Source organism: Coregonus clupeaformis, chromosome 11 (assembly GCF_020615455.1).
Source record: "Coregonus clupeaformis isolate EN_2021a chromosome 11, ASM2061545v1, whole genome shotgun sequence".
Taxonomy (NCBI): Eukaryota; Metazoa; Chordata; class Actinopteri; order Salmoniformes; family Salmonidae; genus Coregonus; species Coregonus clupeaformis.
The window spans coordinates 34,671,817-34,683,969 of NC_059202.1; the positions used below are offsets into that span (position 1 = coordinate 34,671,817).

Sequence of the window (12,153 nt, forward strand, 5' to 3'; positions counted from 1 at the left end):
CATACCCCGTTCAAAGGCACTTATATATTTTGTCTTTCCCAATCACCCTCTGAATGGCACACATACACAATCCATGTCTCAATTGTCTCAAGGCTTAATAATCCTTCTTTAACCTGTCTCCTCCCCTTCATCTACACTAATTGAAGTGGATTTAACAGGTGACATCAATAAGGGATCATATCTTTTACCTGGATTCACCTGGTCAGTCTGTCATGGAAACTGTGTTCTTAATGTTTTGTATACTCAGTGTAACATCTCTCCTCTCCTCCAGGTGACAACATGTTGACGGCCATCTCGGTGGCCAGGGACTGTGGCATGATTCCCCCTCAGGACCAGGTCATCATCGCCGACGCGCTGCCCCCCAAACATGGCCAGGCGGCCAAGATCACTTGGCGCTACGCAGACAACACTAGCAAACACGCAGGCATAGCCCCACGCCTGGAGGTGAGGGTCCCCTGGTGGTGGGTGTGGCTCATTACAGCTCCGACAGACAGACAGACAGACAGACAGACACAGACAGACACAGACAGACAGACACAGACAGACACAGACAGACACAGACAGACACAGACAGACACAGACAGACACAGACAGACACAGACAGACACAGACAGACACAGACAGACAGACAGACAGACAGACAGACAGACAGACAAACACACACACTGATCCCCCTCAGAGCCATGCAGGAAAACATCAGAACTCAGAAATAGCCCAGTGACCACACACAGCAGGAATGGATGAGGTCACACAGCCAGCCAGTCATTGTGTCTAGATGCTATCAGGGATATGAATATTTAGTGGCATACCTTGAGGTCTCCACATCAGTTAATATGGAAACTGAAGTTATTAGTCTCTAGCTTGAATTATTATTAATCTACATAAGCCATGTTGTACCATTCAATCATTTGCAAAACGTCATTCTTCCCTTGCTCACCTGCACCTGCTTTGCCCCGCCCCTTCCTGTCCCAACAGGAAGTAGAGATCAGTCTAGAGGATATGCGTCACACTCACAAGCCTCAGGACCAGTACCATTTTGCTATGAGCGGCAAGTCATTCGCTGTCATCACCGAGCATTTTCAGGACCTGCTGCAGAAGGTAACGGGACAGAAGTCACTGTAACACCACCCCTCCATTCCCCAATAAACACAGCTACTGCTGTTGTGATTTGGTTGTCTAATGCATTGTTGTTGACCTATCTGGTGTAGTTGGTGCTGCATGGCACAGTGTTTGCCAGAATGGCCCCCGACCAGAAGACTGAGCTCATAGAGGCACTGCAGAGTGTGGAGTGAGTAGAACATTTGTTGACACAAATAGTGAAAAAACATTTCATTAATTACATTTACAAACAGTAAATGATCTTCTCTTTCCCCATCTGCAGTTATTTTGTAGGCATGTGTGGAGACGGCGCAAACGATTGTGGTGTAAGTACAGACCTCTTTGAAAGCATGCAGATAGAAGTAAAGACATTATGTCATTCCTTTAAATTTGCTTAATGTTTCTTTCGACTTTCTACCCCCTCCTCACCCTTGCTCTGCAGGCTTTGAAGAGGGCTCACGGTGGGATCTCTCTCTCTGAGCTGGAGGCCTCCGTAGCCTCTCCCTTCACTTCCAGGACCCCCAACATCTCCTGTGTGCCTAGCCTCATCAGGTAGGCCTTCCTTGGGCCTCGAGCATCAGCTGAACATGGCTGACAAACTAACACCAGCCTACTGCCAAGCTAAGAGGCTAATCAGTCAGCCTTATAAACTTGCATGCTGACTCACTCATTTATGCCTCCATAAAAAAACGACTATTTCTCCACAGAGAGGGGCGAGCGGCTCTCATCACCTCCTTCTGTGTGTTCAAGTTCATGGCCCTCTACAGCATCATCCAGTACATCAGTGTCACCCTTCTCTACTCTGTGAGTACAGTACCCCTCTCTTAGTCTCTGCACTCCTGTCAGGAGATTTCCTCAGAGATCCTATCAAATATGTCATTCTATGGATTTACTCTCTGGCGTATACAGTAGCTGACCTCTGACCTTATCTCTCTGTAACCCTGTCAGATCCTCAGTAACCTGGGAGACTTCCAGTTCCTCTTCATCGACATCGCAATCATCCTCCTCGTAGTCTTCACCAGTAAGTAAAGCAACACCAGTTAGATTGAGCTTTATGTTATCGCAAAGTTCACTTTTTGATGCTGCAGACATTATACTTGTTTGATCTACTACCAACTTTGCTTTGTACTTCACTCTCAACCCATTCGATCTTCTGGTTCCGTACTTCTCTCTCTTTCTCTCCCACCTTCTCTGTCCAGTGTCTCTGAACCCAGCGTGGAAGGAGCTGGTGTCGAGGCGTCCCCCCTCAGGTCTGATCTCAGGCCCTCTGCTGTTCTCTGTGCTGACTCAGATCCTCATCTGTCTGGGCTTCCAGACCATTGCCTTCCTCTGGGTCCGACACCAGGACTGGTACCACATCTGGACACCACAGTCCGAGTGAGTCCAAGTTCAACCCCCAAGATAACTACTGGACCTATTGAAAACACACCATTGGGAGGATAGCAGTAACAATCTAGAATCACCAATGAATCACCAATAAGACAACAGTTCCAATGCAAACACACCAATAAGACACCTGTAACAAAACACCAATGAGACAACAGTACCAGACTCAAAACAAACCAATAAGCCAACTGTAAACACAGTAATATCATTAGCCGTGAATGTCTTCCTGTATGTCATTACCGCAAAGAGTAGGGACATTGACAGTCAGCTTTTGACTTGTAAAGCTGCTTTGTGCTAAATATCTCTGACTGTGTGTGTGTCTGTGCGCCCTGTGTGTGTCTCTCCTCTCCCAGTGCCTGCAACTCGTCCCTCCATGCCAACTTCTGGCCAGAACACAACTCCTCAGAGGAGAGGGACGACCACAACATCAAGAACTACGAGAACACCTCCCTGTTTTACGTCTCCTCCTTCCAGTACCTCATCGTGGCCATCGTCTTCTCCAAGGGAAAGCCCTTCAGACAGCCCAGCTACAAAAACTGTGAGGATCACTACTTACACCAATGTTCCCCACGTACCTTAGTGTTGGTTCTAAAATTGGTTTGAGATTGGTTGGAAGTGCACCATTGTGGTGAGTATTCTTTGCTGTGTGACTGACATGTAGGTTTTATCGTTTCTCTTTCCGTCTCTGCAGGGCCTTTTGTGGTGTCATGTATTGGCCTGTACATATTTCTGTTCTTCATCATGTTTTACCCTGTGTCTGCTATCGATGAATTCCTAGAGGTGAGTGGACGTCAACCACGAGAGACAAGCTTTATACAGATATTAGCCACAAGCTTCGGTTGAATTGGGTCCTACAATAGTGACATTGTGAATGTGCTCTTGTGAATCTCTCTTTTATTTTTCGATCTAGATTGTGTGTGTTCCGTTTCAATGGAGAATCACTCTGTTCTTCATCATCATAGCCAATGCAGCCTTGTCTGTCTTAGTGGAGGTAAGATACACACACACACACACACACACACACACACACACATCAGAGAGATGTGCGCTGTTCTTTTTGCAGTATTCTGAGCTCTCTTTACCCCATGTTACATAGGTCATTTTCTCATGTACAGTTTTTGTTTTGTCATGCAATGTTTTCATCAGTGGTGCTTAGGTTCAGTCAGGTGGTGCTGGATTGTGTGTTGACTGTGTCCTACTGACCGACTGGAGAGTGACTGTGTCCTACTGACCGACTGGAGAGTGACTGTGGCCTACTGGAGAGTGACTGTGGCCTACTGGAGAGTGACTGTTGTGTGTTGACTGTGACCTACTGTCGCAGAATGTTAACAGATGAAGCTGAGGGCTGAGACAGTGTCTGTCTGTGACGTACCATTTGACTACCTTTTCATTATGAGAAAGCCTGACACTGCCTTGTCTTTCATCGATGTAACCCAATGAAAAGAAACTCTAACATTAGCGGACACACACAACGGGTGAGTATCCAGGAACACAAAGAAGAAGGAACATTCTATTTCTAGATAGATCTGATATTTATTGACGGGACATACAAAAACAGGCTTACGTTTCGGCTTAATCGCCTTCATCACATAATTCCTACCTGTAAATACAACCTGCAATCACCACAGTGACTGCCACACTGTAAACCACTCATTAAATCTAATGGGTGGTTGGTTACGCACCCAGTTCCTTTTCTCTCTCAATCTCCCAAGTGTCAGAAAATGATGACCTTGAGCTTTGTGGCCCAATGATAGATGGCTCACCAGTGATTTACTATTAGAAAATGCCTCTGGCTTGCCCTGCACAGTAGAGCAGAAGCACTACAGAAAGTATTCACACCCCTTGACTTTTTCCACATTTTGTTGTTACAGCCTGAATTTTAAATAGATTAAATTTAAGAAAAAACATTTCACTGGCCTACACGCAATACCCCATAATGTCAGTGGATTCTTTTTTTTTCTTGTTTTACAAATAAAATAAAATGGAACAGCTGCAATGTCTTGAGTCAGTAAGTATTCAACCCCTTTGTTATGGCAAGCCTAAATAAGTTCAGGAGTAAAAATGTACTTAACAAGTCACATAAGTGCATGGACTCACTGTGTGCAATAATAGTGTTTAACATAATTTTTGAATGACTACCTCATCTCTGTACCCCACACATACAATTATCTGTAAGGTCCCTCAGTCGATCAGTGAATTTCAAACACCGATTCAACCACAAAGACCAGGGAGGTTTTCCAATGCCTCGCTAAGAAGGTCACCTATTTGTAGATGGGTAAAAATACAAAAAGCAAACATTGAATATCCCTTTGAGCATGGTGAAGTTATTAATTACACTTTGGATGGTGTATCAATACACCCAGTCACTACAAAGGTACAGGTGTCCTTCCGAACTCAGTTGCCGGAGAGGAAGAAAACCGCTCAGGGATTTCACCATGAGGCCAGTGGTGACTTTAAAACAGTTTGCATTTAATGGCTGTGATAGGAGAAAATTGAGGATGGATCAACAACATTGTAGTTACCCCACAATACTAAGCTAATTGACAGAGTGAAAAGGAAGCTTGTACACAATATTACAAAACATGCATCCTGTTTGCAACAAGGCACTAAAGTAATACTGCAAAAAATTAGGCAAAGCAATTAACTTTTTGTCCTGAATACAAAGTGTTATGTTTGGGGCAAATCCAAAACAACACATTACTGAGTACCACTCTCCATATGTTCAATCATAGTGGTGGCTGCATCATGTTATGGGTATGCTTGTAATCGTTAAGGACTGGAGTTTCAGGATTTCAAAAAAACAAAATGGAATGGAGCTAAGCACAGGCGAAAACCTGGTTCAGTCTGCTTTCCACCAGACACTGGGAGATGAATTCACCTTTCAGCAGAACAATAACCTAAAACACAAGGCCAAATCTAAACTGGAGTTGCTTACCAAGAAGACGGTGAATGTTGCTGAGTGGCCGAATTACAGTTTTGACTTAAATCTGCGTGAAAATCTATGGCAAGACTTGAAAATGGTTGTCTAGCGATGATCAACAACTTGATAGAGATTGAAGAATTCAGAAAATAATAATAGGCAAATATTGTACAATCCAGGTGTGCAAAGCTCTTAGAGACTTACCCAGAAATACTCACAGCTGTAATCGCTGCCAAAGGGGATTATAACATGTTTTGACTCAGGGGTGTGAATACTTAAGTAAATGAGATATTTCTGTATTTATTTTTCCAAATATTTGCTCAATTTTCTAAAATCATGTTTTCACTTTGTCATTATGGGGTATTGTGTGTAGATGGGTGAGAGAAAAACATATATTTAATCCATTGTGAATTCAGGCTGTAACAATAAAATGAGGAATAAGTCCAGGGGTATGAATACTTTCAGAAGGCACTGTATAGCACTGTGCTGCTCTTATCCCCCCTCTTGAGCCTCCCATGCACAGCTTAGCAGTGACACAAGATGATGCTCTCTCCAAAGCTGCCAACCTCTCACTCCCCAACCAATGACGTTCAATGGTTAATCACCAGCAACAGATCTGTCACAAAACAAAATCACAACAAAATCCACTTTAAAAAGCTTCTGTTGTAGATTTAGATAACTCTCACTTTTTGTTTTCATTTATTTTGAGAATAGCTTATTTTGCCTATCCTCACAACTAAGGCACTGCCCTGAAATCACCCTAAATGTCCTTTCAATAGTTTGACTATTCAAAAAAACAAATGTACAAAATCTTCTTGAGAAAAGCTGTGTGATCAGGTAGCGACTCTACTCTTTGTAATTATTTCCTGCCCACTGCGCCTATTATTCCATAGACCCTCGTCCTTGACGTCGTCTTATGGAAGCTTGTCTTCAGCCGAGACAAGCAGGGCAGCTATGGCACCACACACGGCGCTCCAACAAAACAGGTTGGGAATTCTGACGCTCCTCCTCTCTTCCACCGTCGCTTTTCACCTCCCCCTATGCCCCCCCTCCTTCTTCTTTCCTCTCCTTCTCTCTTTTTCAGTCACCCAGCACTCTTTCTATATAACCTCCCCAGACCTTGCATGTGCATACCTGATTGCTCTCTGCCTCCTCTCTTTCGCCCCCTGGTTGGTCTCCTGTGTTATTACTCATCTGGGAGCATGATTGCCCCAGTCTTCACTCCTGTCTATCTAAAGTTCCAGCATTAGTACAGACGTTGCTCCGGTAAGCTCCCCAGGTTGCATGCACCTCACTGTAAGCCGCTAACAGAGTGGAAATAGCATGGCCTAGATCAGGTATGTATACACTGCAGGCTAGCTGAGAATGGTATGTCCCACACATTGTGTGACTCTTGGCCTCCTTCCATATGTAGCAGGTAAAATGTGCTCCAATTTCCAATTGCAAATAGTCACACTTACCTTTTTTGTTGAACTGCGGTATCTTAGCTTGTCTGCTTGTTTTGAGGTAATTCTCTGACAGAAAAACATAGATCCCCAAAACGTATTGCCATGCTGGACGTTAATTTGAATGGCCTAAGAACATTTTCTGTTGAGGGGAAAGTTCCCCAGGAAATGATTTAATTGTTTCAATTATTAACCAAAACAATGTGCATTTGCAATAAAGTGAACCAATCTGAATCCCATCGCTACCTTCTTTTGGTTATGTAGTGCATGTGATATCATTCTACTGTCTAAAGGCATGAAAATAAAAATATATAATTTAAAGGGATCAATTGGAAAGAGAATAAATGGGGAAACCTATCCATAGAGGAATAAAATATTCATTGTTTTCTTTTCCCTTTCCCACCATTCTCGTTGTTGTTATCGTTGTTTCCAGGGGGGCATTGACCTCTGGGGACCCAAGTGTCTGTCGTGGCTGTGCTGCCGGCAGAGGAAGGTACCCAAGGCGCGCTACATGCACCTGGCCCAGGAGCTGAGCGTGGACCCCGACTGGCCCCCCAAACCCACCACCACCACCGAGGCCAAGCCCCTGCTGCCCGGTAACCCCCCTGAAAACGGCTCCTCCTACCAGATCATGGCCGACTCCTAGCACCCCCCCGCCCCCCACTTTGCTAAAGCAGACACTCACACATACACACACACGACCAAAAGGACAAAAAGAAACGGTGGTCTATGGAAAGAAGGAGGAGAAAGCTAGGGTGATGGTAGAAAAATGTTTTGGGGTGAAGAAGTGGTAGTGTGGAGCTCTCTATGCTCTTTGTTGCTCAGATCCAGCACACTGTTCAGACCCTGGCTGATCTACGTAACCCTCACCAACCAACACCCCCTGGTATACAATTGTTGGTCTACTACACAAATACACCCCCAGGATGGTCTACTCTATATCCACCCCGCCTTCTCCTCCACAACCTCAGCTGGTCTACCTGCAGTCCAAGAGTCCATGTTTTCCACAGGCTGGGTCCTGTGGCAGTCAGACCCCTTTGTCATTATGAGTTTAATCATTGCCTCACTGTTTTTTAACCCTTGCAGAAATATGCAGCGAACTGACAAACTCCAATCTTAGTTTTAAAACGATAATGATTTCTACAATTGTTATTGCTGTCGCCGTGATTCCTCCAGGAGCTCCAGATCTTCTCCCATTTGCGTTTGTTTGTAAGCAGCCACCAGACATCTCCACTAACATGGTCATCATACAGGGGACTTGAAGCATGGATGTGCATGAACCTAGCTCCGTATAGCCATTGTTATATGGTGGTTGGAATACTACTGCTTACCCAAAAGTACTGTAGTATTAATATTGCTGAACAGTGACCAGAACCTTTTTGCATTATGAAACGAGTCACAAGGCATAACAAGGGGCAGAATGCAAACAGATTGGAATCATGGGTAGCAACAACCCCCATGCATTGTATTACCATTTGCAAACTGCACAGTCAAAAGAAAAATCAAAGGGCTAAAACTCATTGTCCATCAGAGGAGGCTGCTGGGTAGAGATATGACGACGTGCTCATTGTAATGGCTGGAATGGATGAATTAATTTCATTCCAACCGTTACAACGAGCCTGTCCTATATCTCCGCCCACCAGCCACCATTGTTATCCTTATATTTTCAATACAGAAAATGTACAGTGTGCATTGCTGTCCACCCTCATGTGTTGTACATGTCATATTTTCTGCCAGTCAGTTGTGTACTTCATAAGCCTGTCTTTCTCCTCATAGTAGCAGGTCATCACATAATGGTCAGATCCTAGTTTGTGTTAATCTGATATTTTATTTGATGACATCCAAAATGTGTTTGTGTCAGAATTGCCAAAAACACAGTACTGAGGGGTATCGCTCGAATGCTAGTTCAAATCTTTAAAAATAATGTATTTACATGGTGTTAAAGGTCCAATGCAGCCGTTTTTATCTCATTATCAAATAATTTCTGGGTAACAGTTAAGTACCTTACTAACCAGGTTTACATCCAACCTTTTTATGCGAGTAAAGTACATGTTGGATAAAAAATGTCTTGACAGGCCTGATGGAAACCGATAGACAACGTGGGATCTTTTTGTGTCTAAAATGAATTATGTGGAAAAAAAGGTAATGCTTTTTTTGCGCAAATATTGATATAATAACCATCATATCAAAGTGAACTTGGAGTCACGCGATGACGTGTGGTCCTCCCACTATGACTCATCAGGAAAGCATGCAGTTTTAGGTTACAGATAAAATAAATGATGAACTTCACAGGGTGGGGAAAGTGCAAGGTGATTTGCTTAATTCTCCTTTCCAATAAATATCGAGGGTCTTCATCTGGTGACATGATAATCGATGCTTGGCTGCCGTTTGACAAATAAAAATAGTCTTGCTCTTTTGTCCATAATAATAATCTAATGTAGACTATATGTGCGCTCTAAGCAAAAATGGCTTCTTAGAAAATAGCAATTTCGCAAGCAAGAGTTTTGCTAGGACTGTCTGGGAGTGGTCCGAGTGGGGAGTGGTCCGAGTGGGGAGGGGAAAACTGAGAATTAGCTGTTATTGGCAGAGAGGTTTTGACCTCACCAAAACAGGCTGAAATTTCAGGCAGTCTTTTCAAACAGCTCTTACACTAAATGGTTATCATTTTCACAAGTTCACAGTATTATTCCAACCTCAGTGTGGAAATATAAAACATAGAAAAATCACGTTTTTGACTGCACTGGGCCTTTAAAGCAAAGTGTTAACTTATCTTGTTTTAAATTTCTGCATAAATCACTTTTGTTTATTTTTCAGATTCACATTTCAATTTCAAGAATGACAAAAACAGATGTCCTAGTTTACATGATTATATGCTCAAACCTTACAGATCTCTACTAGGCCTATATTGTTCCTGATTTTTTAAGTGTTGGTAATATGACACAGGTGTATAGAGAATGCAAAGTAGAGCGAGCATTCTCCAGGAATATCCAGCAATATTGGTCGTTGACAATATGACCAGGGAAAAAAAGAGTACATTCACCTGTGTCTGCAAACCAACTCTAGATTGAATCCGTGACAATTCTGCTTTTAGTAAAGGTATATTTACTCAATGTTTCTGAATAATTATTTACATTTGGTGTTGGTATTTTCTTCTGTTGAGAGGATCTTTCCTAAATATCTGCACAAGATGCAGATTGCTATTTTCAGAACAAAATGTTAATTGTAATTATTTAAATTCAAAATGACATTTTTGTTGCGTGATTATAGAAAACCAAACATTTTGTGTTTCCCAAAGAGTAAAAAACATTTCAATACATGTTTAAATGGTTGTAAACAAGTCACATCTGTTCATTTTAATTGTACAAAAAAATGGGACTACCTGTGTATTTTTTTTAGATGTACATTTACATTATTTGTGTTTAAATGCATCTTCAAAAAGATTGTTTAGAGATGTGCTTGAAGTCTGGATTATGCATTTATATCCAAGGGCTGTAGTGTTGCTTTCTATTCTTGGTACTGTTTTGTCACAATCAGTGGTCTGTACACTTTTTTTTGTTGTAATGTCTGGATTTCTTTCCAGTGTTTTGTCACTATCAATGTTACAGAATAAGTGATTCTATGTGTTTATCATCCTGAATTAGACATGAGTCCATTGGGCATTTCTATAATTATTTAAGCCAATGATGTTGAGGTGCAATTGTCTGATACTATAGGGCCCTCAAACTCAACTTTGGACCTCAAAGCCAGTTCCCCTTATTTTTTTTCATTGTTCCCCTCTAATCAGGGACTGATTTAGAACTGGGACACCAGGTGTGTGCAATTAATTATCAGGTAGAACAGAAAACTAGCAGGCGCCGGACCTCATAGGGAAGGGGTGTCAAACTCATTCTAGGGAGGGCCTAGTGTCTGCAGGTTTTTGGTTGTTCCTTTCAATTAAGCCCTAGACAACCAGGTGAGGGTAGTTCTTAACTAATTAGTGACCTTAATTAATAAATTGATTACAAGGGAGGAGCGAAAACCCGCAGACACTCGGCCTTCCGTGGAATGAGTTGGACACGTGTTGTAGGGTAAAAGTTAAATACCCCTGCTATAGGGCTTGTGACCTAACCAGGGAAAAACTGGGCCCTAGTTATCTCTAAAGCATGGGTGTCAAACTCATTCCATGGAGGGCCGAGTGTCTTCTGGTTTTTCCTTTCAATTTGTCCAATTAAGACCTAGACAACCAGGTGAGGGAAGTTCCTAACTAATCAGTGACTTTCATTTATCAATCAAGTACAAGGAAGGAGCGAAAACATGCAGACACTCAGCCCTCCATTAAATGACTTTTGACGCCTGTGCTCTACGACCAATATAAAGTCATGTGAGAAATATCTTCTCAGTACTCTGAAAAGAGTTACCATGAATCTAACGATTGAAATAAGGGATTCCATGTAATTCATATATTGGCACCTCAGCTCGACAAACACTGTTTCTGGGCAGAAATATTCTAACCATCTTTAGCTGAATGTTAGTTTTCACTAGCACCCGTCACGTAAAACATGTAAACAATGCTTTGAGTTTTATATACGCTGTCTGTTTTTTTTGTAAAATCTCAGTGTTACAGGCTGAAGAATGTGCATTGCTGTGGATATCGTAACCTGTATTCTCGCTCTCGTCTAGAAGGGATAATTTTGCTGCTAGGGGAACGATTCAGTCTCAACTGTCATAATGACTCACCTTAATGCTTCAACTTTGAATCAATAATGATAACCCAAAACCTGCAAATAGCTACTCTGCAAAATTATACTTCCTGTTTTTCCCCTCCACAAAGTCATATTTTACCAAGATACGGCTAAATCAAAGCGATGAAGTGTATGCTGAAATTCTAAGGCACATTATACCGCCTGTTGACATCTCTAATCACCTGCTTTTTATTTAAGTGTTTGAAACAAACCATTAAGAGGCATTTAGAACATATCAGCCACTAAGTCTGTAGAACTTCCAGTGGAATTGTTTCCTCAGGGAAATGTGTGTATTTGTAACGAAGAGAAATACAACTAAGTTAATTACCTAACTGAATTAAAAACAAATCCTGTTGGTAGACATTTTATTACAGTTCTCTTGTATGTTGATTGATTGTTGTGCTACAAAATCCAATCTCCCAACCCTTAAGAGGCTTCTGAAAAAAAAGAAAAAAAATTGTACTTGTAATTTATTTTTTATTTATTTGTATTTCTTTACTGAGGATTGTGTTTAATTTCTTTTGATTTATTTTTTCTTTTCAATAAATGTGGTTGTCAAATAAACAGATCTATTTTTTGACTA

The 12,153-nt window shown here is 42.0% G+C and overlaps 1 protein-coding gene across 5 annotated transcripts in view; it reads left to right on the forward strand.

Moving 5' to 3' along the window:
• Positions 1–9,011, forward strand: part of LOC121576839 (polyamine-transporting ATPase 13A3) — a 57,945-nt gene extending 48,934 nt beyond the window's left edge. For 3 of the 5 annotated variants that reach the window (XM_041890371.1, XM_041890370.1, XM_041890372.1), the window contains 12 exons: positions 272–444; positions 976–1,098; positions 1,209–1,288; positions 1,382–1,424; positions 1,541–1,650; positions 1,806–1,902; positions 2,047–2,119; positions 2,298–2,475; positions 2,838–3,022; positions 3,176–3,264; positions 3,395–3,475; positions 6,298–7,276. In XM_041890371.1, the coding sequence (XP_041746305.1) occupies positions 272–444; positions 976–1,098; positions 1,209–1,288; positions 1,382–1,424; positions 1,541–1,650; positions 1,806–1,902; positions 2,047–2,119; positions 2,298–2,475; positions 2,838–3,022; positions 3,176–3,264; positions 3,395–3,475; positions 6,298–6,654 (1,589 nt within the window). In that variant the 3' untranslated portion in view covers positions 6,655–7,276. The other 2 variants (XM_045223517.1, XM_045223518.1) reach the window with 2 other exon arrangements.
• The last annotated feature ends 3,142 nt before the right edge of the window (positions 9,012–12,153 follow it).